The sequence below is a fragment of the Apostichopus japonicus genome, chromosome 13 (assembly GCF_037975245.1).
Source record: "Apostichopus japonicus isolate 1M-3 chromosome 13, ASM3797524v1, whole genome shotgun sequence".
Classification (NCBI taxonomy): domain Eukaryota; kingdom Metazoa; phylum Echinodermata; class Holothuroidea; order Aspidochirotida; family Stichopodidae; genus Apostichopus; species Apostichopus japonicus.
In genome coordinates, this window is record NC_092573.1 from 6,063,181 (window position 1) to 6,085,137 (window position 21,957).

General features: G+C 36.0%; 1 protein-coding gene across 1 annotated transcript; it reads left to right on the forward strand.

The window, feature by feature from the left end:
- The first annotated feature begins 1,954 nt into the window (after positions 1 to 1,954).
- On the forward strand, positions 1,955 to 21,873 carry LOC139978732 (uncharacterized). Its single transcript, XM_071989190.1, has 20 exons — positions 1,955 to 2,549; positions 3,048 to 3,077; positions 4,731 to 4,895; positions 5,211 to 5,390; positions 6,341 to 6,514; positions 6,831 to 7,007; positions 7,371 to 7,541; positions 8,573 to 8,749; positions 9,969 to 10,145; positions 10,398 to 10,568; positions 10,713 to 10,895; positions 11,090 to 11,130; positions 11,566 to 11,727; positions 11,982 to 12,351; positions 13,437 to 13,669; positions 14,361 to 14,528; positions 14,729 to 14,844; positions 15,193 to 15,461; positions 17,339 to 17,408; positions 18,638 to 21,873. Exons 1-20 carry the CDS (start codon positions 2,465 to 2,467, stop codon positions 19,101 to 19,103), a joined length of 3,585 nt encoding a protein of 1,194 aa, XP_071845291.1. The 5' UTR covers positions 1,955 to 2,464; the 3' UTR covers positions 19,104 to 21,873.
- Positions 21,874 to 21,957: the final 84 nt, after the last annotated feature.

Sequence of the window (21,957 nt, forward strand, 5' to 3'; positions counted from 1 at the left end):
AAATATGTAGTTTATTACAGGTTGACGTTTCAATTTATGGTTCTAATTTTCAAAGTAGAATTGGCATAGTACATTTGCATATTAACTGCGTATACATGGATTATAATGTAAAGGTAAATCACGCCCAGTAGTAATAGGCAGTCATCTTTAGCCGACGAGTCAACCTCTTCTCTTGATGCTGAATCACACAGAGCTACGAAGAGTAAAATTTGTTGATTGTAGCATTCTCAATCGCGATATATGAAGAGCAAGCACACACTAAACATATGCCATTAAAGCCTTACAATTCGTTCGGTTGCAAATTAAGGACTTTTTTTGCGATGGTAAGTTTGAAATGTAAATGATAGTACTAAACCACTGCTAGGGATCTTTTTCACGAAATGAGTAAAGGAACATGTTAATCAATGAGAAATCAGTGATTTTATACCATTCCAAATGAGAAATGATCGAGAAAGCTAGCTACTCTCAATTACATCAGTGAAGACTGGATGAATTAATATCAACGGTATCTATCTAACAACATATACATTAGATGGAACATCTTTAAGAGCGAGTGTTTGGTATCTTTAGGAAACAGCCACTACGACTGCTTGCGTAACAACATGGATGAAGTGAGGACAGGGCCGAATCCAACATTATACGGGACCATAGGTCAAACATCGTTTGGGGCCATGTTCTTATATGACTGATGATCTTCTACACATTATCCTTTTCCTGGATTTCATTTTTGAAAAGTCATCAATGATTCCGTGGAAGTCAATGTGCGTGCACTTTACCTACACGCGGGACCCCAAACTTTACGGAGCCATAGGCCATGGTCTATCGTTGTCTACACCATAACCCAACACTTAGCGAGGCCGCACTTGATTGAAATAGAAGGAAATTTGTCCGGTACTACATGGAATGCGACAATTTGTTCTTCAATGCAATATATTGCACGTTGATCTTTGAAGGGGAATTCCATCTTAAAAACATAAACGTTTGGAGAATAGAATATGTAAATAGAAGTTCATGTAGGCTTTGCATAACTCTTCAAACTTGATGCCAGAGCAAACATACCGCATTGATAAGCAAACTGTGTGATGACATTTCTGATAAATTGATCTTCAAAATTTAGAAAATGTTACGGTACACGGTAATGACTACTCACTACACATATATAACGCCTACATCGTCAAGGTATGATTCTTAACTTAATGCAAATGTCGGTGGTCAAATTTACCAAGACCAAAAATTGCCTTTCTAAATTCTCACTACCAGTGACCACAGCCCTGTACAAGAAAAACAAAGAAACACAAATACACAATACAAAAAGAAGCACATGGATACACTTACGACATGGATAAAAACGAAACACCCAAAATGCACAAAAATGCAAGTCAAGTCAAGGCAAAACTAGAAGAAACTCAGAGGATCTTATAAACAGCAGTGTTTTAATAATAAACAGCCGTTATTTTTACGACACGAAAGCGATGTCAAATGTGGGCGAAACCCACAAGGGCTTATGGATTACAGCTAACACGTCGGGTGGCTTCAAATTTAATATTTCAACTCAAATTTGGAGCTTTTCATTTAGAAAGTCATTTCAGATGGGAAAACCATAGATTGCTCTTGGATGAAAGAACCCTCCTTACTATGACTAGGCCGGGTATCGAACCCGGAACCTCCCGATTGCTAAGCTTCATTGCTTCAAATGCCACCGCCTTTATCCACTAGCTGGGCTACAACACCGATAAAGTATTGTATTGACTATCCACCAGAATAAACAATATCTTCTTCCTTCTTCTTTGAAACTTTAAAAGTAACCACTTTGCAAACTTCATAACACTTTGATAAACAACGTCTACAATCTGATATTTTACTATATAGATGTACCAAATCCCGATTGTAGGTTTCCCGGAAAAAGAGAAAACTTTGGAGTCACTTTTACCGACCTTGCAAACTTGTGAGGGGGACCGAGTATTGCCCAAAAAACTTGACCATGAAAGCTTCACAAATAAAAAGCTTGACAAATCGACATCTGTTGGAATGTTTCTGATCGTTTACATTTGTATATCTAGAGAAGTATGTTGATTTAGAGATCGTTGTTCTTACATCCTTATTTGCACGCACAACACGTTACTCATAAAAGGTATATCATTGCTAGATCAAAGGTAGATTGACTACTACACTCCACTACTTGTAAGTGCACACTGCCAAACAGTCGCCATTGTTTAGCAGAAATGGTAAAGCTGGATTTACAACAAAATTATATTTGCAACCGCCGCGACTAGCTCTATTCATGATCACGGTGAAGTTTTCTAGCTGCAAGAACAAAACTGTAATCACAAGAATTATTACAGGGGACAAAATTCAAAAATACAAGGCTATATCATAGCATTCGTAGTCCAATAATTCGTCACGGAGACGAGAACGCCATAATATCCGTTCTACGATATCCACTGATGAGGAAGTCGGTACTAATATGAAGCACGATGCTGTTTTTCAAATGTCTTCGACAGTCTTCGTTCGTTCTGCACTAGGGGTTTTTCTGCTATCTATAGTTCTGGGTGAGTTATTTGATTGCACTGTTTAAGAATTCAGTAGATTTGTTTTACCTTTGCGATGTATGATTTCCATTGTTTCAATCATGGTTTTAACTCAATATTTGGCCTTATGCATAAGTGATTTCCTGTACAAAAAGTTAACATTCATGGTCATGCAAGTTCTACAGGTATGTCCTTATTAGAAATTGAATCCATTCACGACGAGTATTTAAAGCCGCAAAACAAAAATAGTATTAATCCATTAATTAACAGATTAATTTTATTATTGATCTTTTATTGCGAATCCAAGTTTATCTGAGTGGGTAGACAGCCGATAGAAATCTACAACCTCAGGTTTAGAAAGTCGTCTAAACATTCGAAAAATAAGCAAGACGATTAGTTCAAAAATATTTTCTGTTCTAGAAATGCGCTGGATAAAGTTTCAACTATTTCTACAATTTCCAAAACTGTGCTCTTAACAGTGTAACATATATGTGCCACTTTTCTTTTGTTTAACAACAGGCTTAACACAAGGGCAGTGTTTATCAATAGGTAAGAATTTTCGGAATATAAAGTTTACCTCTGCATTTAAATATATGACGACGTATTTGGTAAATCGAATGAATATTTAGTAGATTCAAAATCTTTCCAAAGGATGTTTATACAACGTTTGTCAAATATTCATATGCTTATAGAACATTTTTAATATTATTAGTATATAAGTGAAAGTATCAATTTAACAGTGAAATAAAGTTCACGTATCTCGTATATGCATGGACACTATTACAACTTGCTTATCAAGATATGTCCATTATATGTATTTGCAGAACAACATTGATTTTATATATGTAACTAATGTGTGCGTACTTCATATTTTCAGTAGGCAGGAGTGCGATGGGCTTTGGTTAGTTTCATCATGTTACAAGAAAGCTACGACCTGTGTTAAAAGAACATTTCATGATGTCAATTGTTCTTTAACCATCAATGCATATTAGTTTCGAATAATGATGCGTATATATACATTTTACGTAACACAATACATAGCAAGTTGTCACACTTGGCAGAGTTATACCTGAAAGTTAGAGACACAAACCTACCGCCAACTTATGAAGATTATTGATGTCCTACAACACCAATATACACAATTACTACTGTAAATATTAAAGTTTTGTACCAAAGGAAAAACTGGATCGTGCTATAATTCAGTAGCATGTTCTATTAAGATTACAGTAAGAACTGAAGATATGTGTAATTCCAACAAATCCAGTTGCTAGGATTTGTTGGGATAACACATATCCTCAGTTTTTACTGTAAACCTAATGCATGCATGCTATCGATTTATCATATTTGTTAGCGGCATCCAGTATTGATTGTGGTACAAAACTTTAAGATTTACAGTTGTTACTATATCTCTGTGTGAATCGATTGCCTATAACCAAATAAAGAACACATTAATAGCTACGCAAATATATTCATCGGCATCATTTGCCAGTTGAGCAATTTCATGCAATATCACATATTTAATAAGTTAGACTTTACATATTTTGAACGACATAGCCTTTATTGTCTTTAAAATTTGTATAATTAAATCTGCTTGGTATTTATTTTATTTTTCAATTTAGCATATTATCAATTAAATTGTACGGTTAATACATTGTATCTTAAAGCAGGATATTCTAATAGTTATTGATAAATACGCCAGTCATGTAAGTGACTAAAGTTTTGTCCTTCCAACAATGCTGATCACATACGCTCAAAACCTCTTTAAATCTTGCAAGTTGACTCTATGACGTGGGGTAGAACCGTGACTTCATCCCTGCAATATTTAGGAATCGTGCTGATTTTGAAGTGTAAAGTTTTGATTAACATCTTAACATATTTGATATAAACTGTAAAACGAATGACACGGTCCATGAACGACGATAGATTGAAACAATTCTATTCAGTTCATTCTTTATATTAAGTTGCGATATATTTGGATGCTCTGATGTACATTCAATGGAACATAACATAATGACTGTAATGTCAGCACACTGGTGTTAAGTTGTAACATGGTGATCTTGTCCCTGACATATACTACTCTGGTCACCTTACATTCTGAAACAGATGACGTTCTGTGGATAAGCATGCACGGTTAATGATAAGAACATGATATCAGTATAAGCGTGCTATTACGTTTTGTTGACGTGCAAATTTTATTACCAGAGTGTGAAGCAACTTACTTCGACCCTGATCTAGTCATTACACCAAATCAGGATTGTTTTGCGGATGGTTCATCGGTTACTCTCTCTTGCTCGGTTAACCTTGGCGGACCACCATTTAACACTTGCGACAATGGCACATGGGAATTTCCATCGGCCTCGTGCGATGGTATGTACATACGACAACTAATTTGACCATCAGAATATCCGAACTGTTCAATATATTGAAATATATTGTTTGATTCCTCGTGATGTTAAACATTGCAATTATCAGAGTTCACATTACAAGAGTAGAAGTATACCCTAACCAGTATATGCTGTTGTTTATACAATGTGGTTGATGAACACTTATACACACGGTATTTGACGGTATGCAGGAATTCTCTTTGTATCATCGGTCATTAATTCTGGAAGAATAGATAACAATAATAATTAAATGTGAATGAACCGTTTGAATATCATATATGGTAATCTGATTTCTCAGGATTTACATGCGCTCGACCTATTGTTGGAGACAGTGTTGTCGTAACGCCGGACAAACTCACGTATTTAGCAAGAGAAAGTGTTAACTTTTCATGTGTTGCCAACAACTTGACGGGACCAAGCATGGCTTCCTGTGGGCCCGGTGGGATATGGGAACCAAATCCGTTACCTGTTTGTGAGAGTAAGTCATGCATTTATAGTTGTTATACAATGGGTATTTTATGCTTTCATGTATATATTATGACGTGCATCATCCCAATCAGTGGTGACGACGCTCATTATCAAGCTGATGACACATATTTGGAAGCACACAAGTACCTTCTATTCATTATCTTCTATCTCTTTTCTATCACTGTGACGGGGAAATGTTTCGAGGTTTTATAACTGTTATGTCTTTGTTTTGGAAATATCAGCTGAAATGATGCAGAGTTCTAGGTATAAAATTAACTTATCTACATTCTAGTAAAAAAAGTATAAGCCTAAGCTACAGCCTACACACTAGCGTATATGTGTACCTATGTGACGCAACATACATTTCCACTATGACTATAACACACAAGCCACACATCGAACCCACGACATTGCACAGGATCCTTTCTCAAGTGAACGAGTTTTTGTTAATAACCACGGGTTATGCACACACTGAACGAACTGCACATTGTTCGTCGACGTAGAGGTGTACGGGCAGGTACACACAATACAACAAGCATCACAAACACCTGTCATTTCAGTGTTTTGCTGTTGATTATCATCGAATGTAAACAGTCTTCGAGGGAAATTTACATATTTAGATCAGACCATAGCTAATATGAGAAATGTTGTGCTTCATAGCCGTTCAGGAGGCAAAAATGCAGAACGACGCCAATAAATTTAATCATGAGACACGGCAATACACAGTTAGTAGATGAGGGCAGTACAATTTGACAATAATTACTGCATGTTTTGTCACGATCGATAATTTAGAATAAAATAAGATTTTGTTTTATACTATTTTCCCCTTTAGTTTTCGTGAGTTCATTATGTTTTGGATAATAACTTTGAAATTTACTTAACTTGTGAAATGGAATCTTAATAGGAATATAATAATGAAAGTAATATGAAATGCATTTATGTTCTTGTTATCAATTTCAGCTTTGTGTGATGTCCCCCCGGACATAGTGAATGGTAATGTGAACATTACTGACCCAATTGGCATAGGAGATGAAGTCGAAATAATCTGCAAAGCAAATTATTCAGTCCCAGCTGGAGAGGAACCATTTATCAGATGTAACGGAGAGCAATGGAGCTCGATACCCACGTGTTATAGTTAGTAAATATAAACTAACAGAGTATTGTAAATGTTCTTAAGTCACTATTAACTTATATCAGGTAATGAATGGTATGTCATGCTAAAACTACCAAGGAACGTATTAATATTGCTGGTAAATTATTTCTTGTATATTAAAAATGGTTTCAAGCAAAGTTGTCTTCATGACCGTGTTCCAGCAGTTAACCATAGAAATAGACGATTCCCATTGTTACTATATATTTGACATGTAGTTTATATTCATTCCAGTTGCTGATATTTTAGTTTCTTTAGCATTTTATGTAAAAGCTATTTTCCTGCATATTTGCAACACAGGTAGATGTTCTGTACCAGTTGTTCTCAACTCCGACTCAGAAGTTACTGATATTCTTCTCCATAATGAAAGGAAAGTTATTGAATGTAACATCAGCCATTCGTTTGACCAACAGAATTCATTCAATGTCACCTGTAATAATGGGTCAATTGAAGGACTATATCCCCAACAATGCTTCGGTAAGTTAACCACTTTTGTGTCATCATTGTCACCATCCTTTTTATTTTCAATGAAAACGTATCAGTTGTCTGTACGCTTACGTAACACATTACGTCATTCATTTTATGGACCAATTAAATGGACCCTGCATTAGTAATTCAACGAGAACAATCATTCATTAACGATTCAGTGCTAGGCATTTCCTCAAACATAGCTATATTTTGTTAATTGAACTGATTCGTGTGAACTTTTAATTTCCTTAACATTTCAACGATATTAAAAAACAGGAATGAGGACGTGTGTGTGACCTCCAAAGTAGTAACGAGATGGTACCGTAATGAAAGAAAAAAGAAAGAAAATGTAATAACTTATTATATTTTCAGCCGATTGTGAAGCCTTTGCACCTCCTTTGAACGGTACAATCATGGGTGGTAACCTTCACGGTCAAGTTGCTAAGATTTCTTGTGACAATGGGTACATCATTAGTGGCCCGGCGTTTACCACATGCATCGATGGGAAGTGGACTAATGATACCTCTGGGACTGCTTGTCTCGGTACGTAAATTGAATTTCGATACAAACTACAAGAATCTTGAATGAAAATTAAAAGCAAAGAATTATAGTAATGCCGGTAGAACACGAAATTACAAATAATAATAATAATAATATTGTCCTGCTTAGTGTTACTTCCGCACGATATGTTGTCACTCACCCGATACTCGTAGCTGGTACAGTAACTACTGTTCATGTCCTGTAACACTTGTTATCGTGTTACGAACACAAAGTAGAAATTACTGATGCACGGTTGTGTGACATGAATGGTATTTGCTATACCAAACATTTAGTGCAAATTCATTAATACGCGATTCTAAAATGAAGTCGTTTCTAGTCGTTTTTTATGATATATAAGTAGGTCTATGGATAAACCCGAACATGGCCTTTCTTCGTTCTCGACATGACGAATTGGCGTAATTTAAAGAGAGGTGTTAACTGGAACCAAGCGGTACCGCAACGCGCAGTTCTTTGTCTTACATGGGAACAAGTTAACATCTATGCAGTTGTTATAGTGCCACCTGTAACGCATATTACCGTGTTACGAACACAAAGTAGTTATTATTGATGCACGGTTGTGGGACATGAACAGTAGTCGCTGCACCAGCTATGAGTATCGGCTGTGTCACTGCTTCAACAGCTGTAAGAGAGTGCAGTAACCTGATAACTCGTTGTAAACCCCTCTTGACCTAGCCCACGTGAGACGGTAATGATATGTAAAGAAAAGCGTTTATTGCATAGCTCCTTGTCATTATATCATGAAAAAACATTAACCAAAAGAATCAATGGCAGCGACGTGATTAACGTCAAATCCAACGCTTCGTGAACATTTCCAAACGCAGGATAGGTTACTTTATCGTTAATGGTCTCATTGGAGTAGAGACCAAACCTAATCGGCCCAATATAACAAGTTATTCGAAAGAATCTTGTCCCGACACTTTACGTCATTCTCTCTGCTCCACCAACCCCCATAATAGAGGTTATAAGGCACTGCATGTTTTCTTCTTCCCACAATTTACGAAAATCTTTTACAGCTGCGTGTGATGAACCTTATATCCCGAACGGGAAAGTGGTAACTACGGGACCTTTCTTTGTGGGAGATACTGCTGAAGTTGTTTGTCTTCCGGGCAATGATTTCGAAAGTGGTGCTAATTCTTCAATGATGACATGCCAGAATAACTCTATATGGGGCACAACACCACAGTGCTTCGGTAAGTGGGATAGGCGCTAAATTCTAGAGTATATCCATCATGAGGTCAGACATCCTACCAGTTAAGTACATGAGACTTATACTGTGTTCGATTGACGTAATGGACACTGTAACCTCCACTTTTCAGTATTTCCAATGATATCGGAAGCTTTGAATATGTATGTATGTAGTTAAGATTCTCCTGAAAGCAGGAAATCGCGAAGAAACTTCTTCTTACAAAAGCCGCAAGCTGACCGAAGTCAGTCTGTCAGATTCATATTTAACGACCATGATTATGAATTGTCAATTGTCAACAACTCTGTGACTGGACGACATACATTAATCTTGGAGTGACTCGAACTGCAGTATGGGAACATTATGATTGGAAGGCACCGGCGTTAACCACTGAGCTAACACTCCTCAATATGATATTTCAAAATGACATTTCGATTCGAGATCTACTTAAATGTATTTAAATTAGATCTATAGCATCTTCAGATATGCCAGTCGTGTTGACCGTATTTACAAGCAATTTGGAACGCATAATCATTGCACATAAACCATTCAACTATGAGAAAAAACATAATATTCCGAATAACTACCTTAAGGCTTTTTGAGCAATCTACTTTTAAGATTGACGAAAATCTCAAAAGCTTTCGCTAAAACAGATAACTTTTCACGTGGTCACTTAAGCATTTCACTACCATGACCTACGGCAATAACTATAGTAAATGCAAATCATAACGCAAACGTAAAGACTTCTCGACCTTCCTTTCTAGCTTCATCTCCTTGTTGATGAATCAGTGAGGAATCAGTGACGAGGTGGGGCTGGGGGGGGGGGGGACTTCTCATGTAACACACTCTCCGAATCCACAACATAATTACCACACCCGTGTTATATTTAACATGTGTCTTTTACATAATACCAATATCCCATGTACGATGTTACATATTAGTTTAAAACATTTCTATCTATCATCACTTATGTATAGACTGGGGTAACTTTGTTATTTAGTTTTTTTTTTGAGATGGAAAACGGAACTAACACACATAAACCAAGAGCTACTTTTCTAGTAAGGTGTAAGATCCAGTATAAACATAAAACCTGCAGGGAAATTGTTAATGAAGTTCGGAAAAAAAAGGTGAAGGAATGACTATTGTTTAATACGTGTTCTTGGCAAGTATATAAAAGAAATGACTAATAATCACCGACGATTTCTTTTTCGTCATTTGAACAAAAGGTCGATGCCACTTTCCTGGCGTTCCATTTTCCAACTCCTCTGTCGCCGAAACCAGATTTCACAATGACCAAAAACTCATCATCTGCGACGTGGACTATACATTTAACCAGCAGAGGTCTTTCAGCGTTAATTGTAATAATGGTACAATTGAAGGGTTACTTCCATCTCAATGCTTCGGTATGTGTAGCAATCATCAGCAACTTTTCAATGTCATATAACGTCATGTGATAAATGATAATGATCATTCATATCTAGGATGATTTAACTACAATACAATCGTTCAGTTGGACTAGCGGAGACTATTAGTCCTTCTTCATATAGACAGTCATTTAGAAATTAAAGTAAACTCATGTCGTATCTTAATATTCCTAACGCTTGCACTCTCTCCTACTAAGGAAACGATAATTATCTCTACTTTCGTCTTCCCAGCTGATTGTGTGGCTCTTGACGCTCCTTTGGACGGCAGTGTTACAAGTGGTCATTTGCACGGTCAGGTCGCTACCTATTCATGTGATGACCGGTATCAGTTAGCAGGCAATGCAACCACAACATGCATGAATGGAAAGTGGGGAAATAATGAACCACCACCAGTTTGCGTAGGTACGTTCGGGTTTTCAACAATTTGCCAACATGTATGGATTCACGTGATAACAACGTTTGCCGAATAAATTAATACAGAGCAGATTTAAACGTCTGTATTCCATCTTGTTAAAATATATTGTTTCTTTTTCTTCTTCTTCTTAGCATTATTCTGCACAGTTCCGATACCCCAAGATGAAAACGTCAATATTTTACCGTTCAAAGACTTATACAACAGTCTGGAGACAATCGAATATTCTTGTGCAGATAACTTTGTTCTGAAAGGGAACTCAACCGCTGAATGTAAAAGGGGAACCTGGAACCCACCTGAATACCCAAGCTGTGAAGGTATTTTTTTTTTTTTAATTATACCTCTTTGAGCTGAAAAGAAGTTCTGTCAAACCAGGAAGAATAGTTGTAACGACTTATTTAAAACAATACGCAATTTTATAAGTTCTGGGACTATAGCAGTAGTAATTAATTTGACCCACAAAAAACTCATTTTTAAGCTCAAAGTATTGATGATGTTTTCTTGTTCGTAGCTTACGAAGAACTCACCCGGCAACTCAATGAATCTTCTAATGTGAGTGACTAATACATTGTCAGTATAACACCCAGTTAGCATAAGTCTTTATAATTAGTAGGTCTACTTTCTTGTATTAATAGTATAATCAATATGAATATCATCTTTCCAAACATACATGTCAATTGTTCTACAAAATTAAACTACGAATTGAGTAAGTTTATCGAAATCGACGTATAAGGTACTAATTTATTAATTGTGTATTAAAATCGGCTGAAACGTAAAAAGTAATCACTATTACAGGATGCAGTTGTTCTCTTAATTATTTAGCTCTACTTAATACCACAGTTTTATGAAGGTCATTGGATACGCTAATATATAATCAATACTCAAAGAATTTCGTATTTGTATTTTCAACCAAAGCTTAATATCGGGTTATACGGAGCAGGAAATTACATATGTTTTAACAGGATATTCTTATTCATTTGCCGCAAGATGCTCTCTGAAAACTCCACAAAAGAAGAGGTCGAGTCTGTTGCTGAGACAATTGAGTTAGCAACGACTGACGAAAACTTTGTACAAGATGAACCAGAGCGAATCGACCTCATTGCGGATTCCTTGGAAGCTGTTGCAAATGCTGGAGAACCATCAGTAGAGGTAAACTTTGTCTATCATTCTGGAAGTTTCGTTATTGGAAAAATGGTTTTATTTTTTTGCATCATTGTTACATGTGAAAGAAATGACAAATCTGCTTAAATATTGCCAGCAAAGATTACCTATAGGAATAGCCTTTGGTAATAACGATCGCGTAACCTCTTATTTGATTGTTTAAAAAATACAAGGCTCAGTTAGACTGCTTTCAAAATAAATCAAATTCCTGACAATGATAGTATGCATTCTTTTGTTTATAGATAACCGACCCAGTAGTTTCCTCTATAAACAATTTAATGGAATTTGAAGAAGATGCGCTCCAAAATAGCACTTCAGGAACCGCTCGGATTATTGCTGCGTTAGAACAACAAATATCAAATTTACAGACAATTGATGGAAACTATACTAATGTACTACAAAATATAGGAATAAAAGCTGTTCAGCTCAACACGGAGGACATAGGGGAATTTCTGAGTTTTGCCAATGTTTTTCCTCTTGGCGAAAGTCCCACGGTAGGAGCTACTCTAGAGGAGGAAAATACACAGCTTTACGATGATATGGATGACATTCCCCTGACTAGAACCGCAGCATCTATCTCAGTGCCATCCAGTGTTATAACCGAATTGAACGGTAAGTGGTATTACTCTATTAAACGGTAACATTTTTATAAAAGCAAATTATTTTACAGTGTTGGTGGAAAAGATCGTCTTAGTGGCTTAACCTGTGGCTATTTGCCTGGGAAGGTAAGCAATTTTGCCAAGTGCAAAGTTATAGTGTCATTATAGCATATGTTCTACAAACGTTTCACTTTCCTATTATAGGATTGGAGTTGATTTATCCTTGACATGTGATACAATTGTGATGTTGATTGATTGTAAATTTTCCCAATAATCACATTACCATGCAACTTTTTTGAGGGAATATTATCTTTCTGTTTGGGTAAAATATAAAATATGGGTAATATATATATATATATATATATATAAAGCGGGAGGCCCGGGTTCGAATCCCGGTGTAGGCTGAAAGTTTTTTCACTGTTCTGGATTTTCCTTCTCATTACGTTTTCAATTACATATATTCATTTGCCTTCGTCGTTTACCTCCATTTCATTAACATAAAGTCTGTTCAAAGTATCTCTTTGGAGATCCGGCTTTAGGAATCACAAACGATTTTCCAGTTGGTTAGCATCATGTTTGATCTCTAGAGTAGGGCAAAATATGTCACCAAAAACAGAACTAGTATTGTTCGATACAGGTGTCAAACGCCTACAGTGATATTACGACCTTCCTTACCTGTTTCGAACCTCTGGACATACAATATATATATATATATATATATATATATATATATATATAATATATACATAATAATAATAATACATACATAATAAAGCAAAACAAATAACTCTTCAGCTAAATTGCCATGTCACCATTGTTGCAAGTTGCATTTCTAAATTTTCTTTTCTAAATGTTGAAAAAACAAGATTTCACATGTACGATACAAAAAAACCAGAAGGATGTGGCTTTAATCAGACAATTTCCAGCTATTTTGCTAAACATTGAATTTCAGCAACTGGAATATCCAGTTAACTTGAGATCATGATATGTGACTTCACGGTCACTGATTATGTATAATTGAAAATATGATACTTGGTATATTGAAGTTGAAACAGTTCTTATCTTAAGATCGACATGTTATTTGGCTTATCATTACAGCAACTGATGAGTCTGGGAGAGTTCGAATCAGCTTCTTCATCTATGGGAACGCAGTACTATTCAACCCATCAAGAATGTATGAACCATTAAACTCGTCGAGCAGTAATTCGACAGAGTCTTTCACGGACACGATTGCAAGTCAAATTATTTCTGCAAGACTCGAGGGCGAAGGCCTATCAACATCCAACGAATGGATAAGTGAATCGAGTGTTCTTGCAAACTTCAGAACCAACGTTAGTTCAAATTTCATTTTTTCTCAGAACTCACACTCTGTAATAGTAGTAACCTATATACTATAAATTCAAACAAAACTCAACTCATGCCCTTTGGAAAGTAGTGCATGTGGTTTGTTCAGTTTATTTTGATGATCTGTTTTCAATGTCATAAGGTTATCGTATCTATAATATGTACACTAATAAACTCTAATGAACAGCTAAAGTTAAATTCTGAACGACATGATTCTAGAATGAATTATTTACGTAGCTTTCGGGCATTTATACGTACTACGCCCCCTTTCCTTATCTTATGACATGGAATTATTCAGGATGTTTAAGGTAAATGTGATAAAATAAAAGCGTAACTTTTCTGTAGAATATGCTTGATAGTTTTAACTTAGAGATCATTTCACATTAGATGAGGAAATGGCAGAAGATAGGAGTAGATTATCTTCATGAGTTTATAGAGGAATGATGATGCCAATGCCTACAACATTTAATTGATGTTACTAGCATGAATGGAATCTATGATGCAATGATTGACGTACTGTTTTCGTTATTTCCAGACAGTTCATAACCAATTCCATGTTGTTGTATTAGAAACAGGTCCTCAGCTGAAACTACATCTCATGACAGTATCTAATGTTTTTAAACCTATTGCATGGTAGGCTACATAGCATTACAGTCTTCCCTATCTATACCTTCTTAGTTGACAGATCGAAGCAAAGACGTCGTACTTAAAGAGTGTGTCTTTTGGAGCTATGACGATACAACAGCTGAGGGATATTGGTCTAATGAAGGTTGTAAGACTCGACAAGATGAAGATGGATTGGTAGTTTGTTCTTGCAAACGGCTCGCAAGTTTCGCTGTCTTGATTGTAAGCATACTTAAATGTTATTATATATGCCATATACTTTCCAACATACTCATTTATCTGTATTTAAATCAAACAATGTGACACTATACGAAACAACGAACTGTATAGTTTGATAAAGCAAATAGACGTGTAAAATGATTTTGATTTTAGCTAAAATATAAATCAATTTACACGCTGAACTCTTTTCTTGTTATTTACAGCGTCTACGCAAAGATGGGCCCCTTCCTCCTGAGTCGCTTTATTGGATCACCTTAATTGGGTCAATTATTTCAGTTTTTTGTTTAGTCATCTGCATAATTTCATTTCTGTTTGTAAAGTAAGTAAACTAATATGTTTCTTTTTATTGGTCTTCTCCTTCAAAAAATGTTTCCTATTATTAGTTGTCCACTCTTCCTTCGTAGATAATAGTAGGCCTAAGAGCTGAATAACTCATTACTCTTTTAAAGATAACCCTGGGGATTGAATATAAACTTCTATAGCTGTCGGTCAAGGACCCTTCAAGATTTCTAAAAAACCACGTACCTACATAAAGGATTTAATATTGTATCTAGGGTTATTTCAGTCCACACAGTTTTGCTTTTATATGATCAATGTACATATCATCGGGAAAGTATCTTTAAAATATTAACAGCTGCAATAAACATCTCGAATCGCATCGTTTCAGAAAAATGAGGGATCAACAACCAGCTGTGCTACATATCAATCTTTGTGTTTCGCTTCTTGGATTCTACACTGCGTTCCTATCAAGCGAAAGAGCGTTTGAAAAAACTGTTCGCTGTGCCGTTGCTTCGGCGGCAATTCATTACTTCTGTCTTGCAACTGTGGTGTGGATGACAATGGAAGCAGTCAACATGTACAGGATGCTAATTCAATGGACGAAAGGATTACCAAACATGAGACAGTTTGTACTAGTGTCATGTCTGATTGGATATGGTAATAATTCTTCCATGATCTCACTTTCCCTAATCACATCAATTTTTCAGCGGTTTCATTCCTTTTTGGCTATTTAGACATTCCTGAATAGTACGCCGAGTGTTTCCTGGCCAAGGCTGTAGTCGAGTCAATCAGATCCAAGTTGGAGTCAAAGTCCCAGAATTTTCCGAGTCCATAGCAGGTCTTGTAAGAGTCTACTAACAGCCAAAGTCCATTTTCAAAACCAGGCTATGTACACTTGACTTCGATATCTCTTACCATAGTTCTCCTCACACCACCACCTCATACCCATTTATATCGCATCTCTGTCCATGGTTTAACAAAACCTAGAACACGTTTGATTTGTTTCAGTTCAGTTGGGCAGTTATACATTCCCATACAGCTGTGCTACCTTGTTATTATAGTACACGTGCAGACAATTCATTTAAAGACCAAAATGTTTAGTCAGAATTCTTCAGGGTAATGCATGTTCGCTGTGTTAGTACAGCTGAGCAAGGGCGGCGGAACCGGGGGGGCACAGGGGGCACGTGCCCCCCCCCACTTTTCCTCAGGTTAAAAATGTGCCCTTTTTCTACATAAAAATTGGGGTGTCTCAAGTTAGCAAGAGGCCAGGGAACCAGAATGAACACTCGGGAAGGGCCGTTTCCGGCCATCTGAGGGGTTTGTAAAACCAAAAATTTTCTTGTACGCTCCGCGCCAACTGATGGTGGCGCTCCGCTCAGATAGTCGTGCATACAACTTTGCAAATCCTGGCTACGCCCATGACTTTTAATGAATTTCTGTGGGTCAAACTCAAGCTATTTCGAATGGAAAAAAATGGTTAAGATATTAACAAGAAATAAACTCTAACTCGGAGGATTCCTACATTAGCAACTAGCATGATTTCACCTCATTTTGTCTCAAAAGAAAACTTGTTCCTTGTTTCCCAATTTGCACATTGGATATTACAGTGCTAGTATGCATATTTTCCTTGGGGGGGGGGCGGCTGGGGCGTTGATGGAGTGATGTGTTTACGCAAATAAGATAAGACAATAAGAGTTATGAAGGAAACTAAATATAAGGCTGCATCAGTCCGATCGAATTTCTGCAAAGTGCCCTTTGATGTCGGTGCCCCCCCCCCCCAGATTAAAAGTGCTTCCGCCGCCCTTGCAGCTGAGGGTGGCTCTATAAGCTAACAACGAGCCCTACAACATTATAAGTTGGGGAAGAAGAGTATGTGTACACGTGTTATGGCTTTTGGCATCCAAATGTTCCCTGTCGAGAGTAGCTGATATCAAGAAGACAAACTCCCATCAAAACGTAATAACTATCCTGGCGTCGAACAAAAATTTCATTAGAATTTATTCCAAATACAATATATACACCCATTCTTATACTTAACGTTTTTTCGTCAGAACAGTTTGATGGGATTTTATTGCTGCTTTGACCAAAAATGGTACTATCAATAATGAGACGTATCTTACCGGCCATGTACTCGAATCGTGGCTCCATTTATAGCTGGGTCTACTCATTTCATATGCCATAAAAAAAAAACTATTTTGATATAACATATAGTTCAGTTAATTGATACTGACTGATCTATAACTCCAGACTGATTATCCGAAAACTTTTAGCAATACCATTTCTAGTAGAAACCTGATAACGAGAGGACTTATGTAGTAAACAATCTCGTTGTAAACTATAATGTCTAGATAGACAGAAATGATATAAGATATTGATGGATTCGCATGGACTGGATCGAAGTCCGAGTCTAGGACACTCAAGTCAGAGGAAAGTCCGATTCTACAGTTGGTCAGATACTACTCCGGTACTATACAACTGTTTTATCTTTAAAGGGTTAGACCTTCTCGAATCGATTTCTTCAATTTTCTTTTCAGGTGTTCCTTTGATTCCCGTTCTTCTTGTTTCATTTCTGGACCGGAAAATACTGGACGGAAAAAACGATTAGTGAGTTCTCTATACGGTTTGCGTTAGACTAGATATCAAATTGTATAAGTGACAGGTCTGTTTTAACAAGTATGGGGGTTGCAGGCTCCTTCCATACCTCATAGGTCATTCTCTATACTATAAGATCCCTCCTTGGCCTTTTGGCTAAGATCATGTGTAGTATCTGTTCCCTTTCGAGGTAAATGGTGATGCACACCCGACGATGATCACACACTCACAGTCCCGATGCAAGGGGACTGGGGCTGAGAGCGGATCAGTCGTTTGGTAGTTTGGTTTTCGTGCCCAGGTTCTTTCCTGTGCGACTTTTCCTTTAAAAAACTATAAGATACAGTAGAAAAGGACAAAGATTGAGGGAAAGAATAGAAACAATAAAGAGACTCTCTACATGCTTGAAAACACAGCCGATTCACACAGAGATTACAGTTACTACTGAAATCTTTAAGTGTTGTACCACAGTATTGCTGGATCGTGCTGATAAATATGATAAATCGGTAGCATGTGCTATTAGGTTTATAGTAAGAACTGAAGATATGTGTAATCCCTACAAATGCATCAAACTGGATTTGTTGGGATTACACGTATTCTCAGTTCTTACCGTAAGCCTAATAGCACATGCTACCGATTTATAGCACGATCCATTTTTTACTTTGGTACAAAACATTTAAGATTTAAATTAGTAACTATGTTCTCTGTGTGTATATCGGGTGCAAAACAAGACGCAGGGTCGTAATAGTGCTATGTTATTTGACTGTACTACTCGCCATTATGCATAGAATGTTTGGGGTGTGCTTGACAAGGCAATCACAGTTTGTATGTCAGTCATGGACTTTCACCGAATGAAGGTTAACGAGTTAAAAAGTAGTGATTATTATCATTTCTTCGCCCAGACAGGTTTTACGTTAGGTTAGTCGATTCCCAAATATCCGTCTTTCAAACTCTTTGAGATGTTTTAAATAAACTAAACCTTACTTTTGCTAACCTTGAGTTTTAATAAAATGTAATAATATTGTTTTGATGGAAATTCGGAAGATTTTAAGGGGATAAAATGTTCCTTGCAATTTATATGTAGATTGATATTCTCAAATAATCTTTGCTTAATTAAGATTTTATCATTTCCTAAAATTATGTAACAGTTTTTTATATTACGTTTATATTTTCGGTAAGTGTATTTGCGTGTCTGCATAATTATTTAATCTACATTATAGCTTGTTTTGTTTATTTATTCACAGTTGTTTCTTACAACCAGGGCCTTCTCTCTACTATGGATTTTTTGCGATAGTCGCTGCTCTGTTCCTCTTCAACATGCTTATATTCATACGTCTGATACATTATGTAACGTGCAGACCTATCCTAACTGCACGATCGCAAAAGGAGAGGCGAAGTGAAATACTTAGAAGACTACGACACGGGTTCACCTTCTGGATTATGCTGGGTTTATCCTGGGGTTCTGCATTTCTGACAGCTATCAAGAACGATTTGAACCTATTCGAATACTTGTACTGCATTTGTACCGCTTTACAAGGCGTCATGATTTTCATTCTACTATGTGTGGCTAATCCAGATTTTAGAAAAATATTTGGCAAATGTAAACCGGAAAGAAAAAACCAAGGGGAGGTTAACACCAGTACGGTTGTTAACTACACGAGTAAGGAAAGTTCAAGCACCATGGTAATGGGTGAAATAACCACCAATTGAAAATTACTACACTCTGCGGTAATAAGGACAATTCTTCCTTATAGCTATATGTAAATGATCAGGCAGGTAACTAACTGTCCATCCGCTATAACAGCCTCCCCCACCCCCCCCCCCCTCCTCGCCTCCCCACCCGCTCCCTCCTTCTGAAATTTACCAAACGTCATCATGACATGTTAATAAAGGACTCCAAAGGGTATTGTTTGGCAACAATGATGATCATTTAACATTGGTTATATATTGCTCGTTATTGTACCCATGAATATGGACAAATTACAGTAAGCAGTCATAAATTAACAAGTGTTTCTACGCTCATTGAAACAAATGCCGATTTTATCAAACAACTGACAGAAAATATATGACGCATGGTATTTCAGTGTAGTGACCAAATATACGCCAAATAATTTAAAATTTCTACTGCTTGTAATATCCTTTGAAATGACTACAACAGCAAACTAAGGCAATTTTCAATCATTAGCAAGTTACCTAAACTAACTCTAAATGACTAGGATGTAAATATTTATTTACACAATTCGTTTAATTGTGAATGGCCGTTTGTTAAAGTTGCAAAAGATTTAGACATTATAAAACTAATGTAGGCCTATATACGTAAATGTGTTAAGTTTATGTATCTTCTGCAAAACCTATTTTTCGCTCATTAAGGAAATTGCAATTTTGTTCAAAACTTTGGTGCAAGACTTTTTCATGTAATCAATTTTAATTTTGTTGCACAATGGTAAATTACACTTCAGAGCAATTCAAAAATTTATTACAAATTAACTATAAAACTTTTGTACACAATTGTGCTAAATTTATATAAATATTCATATTAATTCTGTTATTTGAGTCAAATGGTGAAAGTGAAATTGTGGAATTGTAAAATTTCTGCGCATTTGATTGTGACGGGCCGGATGCTACGTTCAAACAACATTGGGCTAAAATTGTTAATCACTTCACCGATTTTGATGATATGGTCAAAATAAAACGTTAAACGTGTGTGTTGACAGGATTGATTTAGGAAGAAAACAGCAATATTTTTCTTTTTTGGTCGTTATATTAAGTATACAAACATTCAGGGGATTTCAAAGTCTTTAAATATTCATATTAATATGTACTCATAAATTTTCTACAAATTGTTAAATTGCTCACTTGTATTCCAACAAAATGCAGAAAATAGTCGCTTTGATTAGCCTGTTTTGTCAAAATTTAACATCTTACAATTAGATGAGCAATTTCCCAATAGTCAGCTGCCGTGTATTTCACAATCTTCTACAAAAGGCACTTTTCCTCGTTCAATTAAGAACTTGTAATTTGGTTGAAATTATTCAATTAATACTATTTATTCGATCAATTTTTGTTTTGATGACCACACTCAACAACATCTATTAATCATTTTTAGAAGGAACTGTAAATATACTCCTTTGACGTTAAACCAACAATTTATTATTTTGCAGCAAATAATGTTGAATGGTTGGAATTCAATAAGAACTCATTTTGAAATTAAATGACGTGTTGATCACTTAATAAATGTATGGAATTGTATGGAATTGTAAATTATTAATGAAGTTAACAAAGTTTGATTGCATCGTAAAGTTAAGATAAATGAATGTCGAATAATATAAACCAGTGGTATTTCATTATAGTATAGTGTCTAGTATAGTACTGTATTTAACTTGTTTACTCATCATTTCTTTGATGAGAAACAACAAGCCGTTTCATACATAAACTCCACAAATAATAAAGGTAAAACTTAATTTTATAAAGAGAGTGATATTGAAACAGTTAGAGATAATTAAAGTTTGAGCTACTCTTCTTTATTGTGATTGAAGGTTTAGATTTTATATACAACAACAATTATTTTCTCAAAGTAAACAAGAAAATTAAAAAAAATCAATACAAATGTTTTGGCAAAAAAACTATTGCAAGGGGGCAAAAATGTCACAAGTTTAATTACACATTACATTGAGTTACGTACATTAGTAAGAAATAATACTTTATATAGTTATGGAAAATGAAGAATATCCTGACACATTTACAATATGGTTGCTAAAATTTCCAAATGATATAGTGTGAAGTCCCATAGAGACTCTGCTCGTTGGTGGTCGTAAAACCTAAGCCTATAACAGTCAGACATTGCATCTCCAATCAGCAGTACATTAATGCGCCTCTGCTACATGTAATATAAATGAATGTAAAACAATATAATATCATATAGGTAAATGAGCAACGAGAGACTTCTTATGAAATCATAAACTTGACAACGTCCAAAACGCAATATTGGTTAAAACCATAGGTTAATAAGCTCTGTGCTGTTGTTGAGTTCAAGTTACTACTTAATTAGAATAGTATGAAATATTTATCTTATTTTGCAGCTTACATCTTATATATCTATCTGATGATATATGTACATGATATTTTATGTCAAGGGAATTGCCATTATCCCCCAGTGTTTATGCATGATAAAGTTACTCTCTTACCGGCAACAACGGCATGCACTAAGATGACATTCAAGGAGGTGTTTGGCAAAGCCACAATGTGTTGAGGAAACTGTGAAGTTTTTTGTAGCCTAGCCCTCGACTATCTTTGGATTCACCTTGTTTCTTCTCCAAGCCTTTTCGTTTTGTCGAAGCCACTCATCAAAAGCCATGGAAAGAAGAACCAATGTGGCCCTCCTTTCCATTAATATCAGCTCTCTAGGAATTCTATGAGGATTTTCTGTACTTCGTTTAAAATATCTAATTTACAATATTGTCAATAAACCAATTACTCACTACACTGTGTACTGGACTTTTCCTAATGTGAAACTGTAGCGGATTGCATACAGGAGAAAGTTCTAGATGTTTGTAGCGGTGATTAT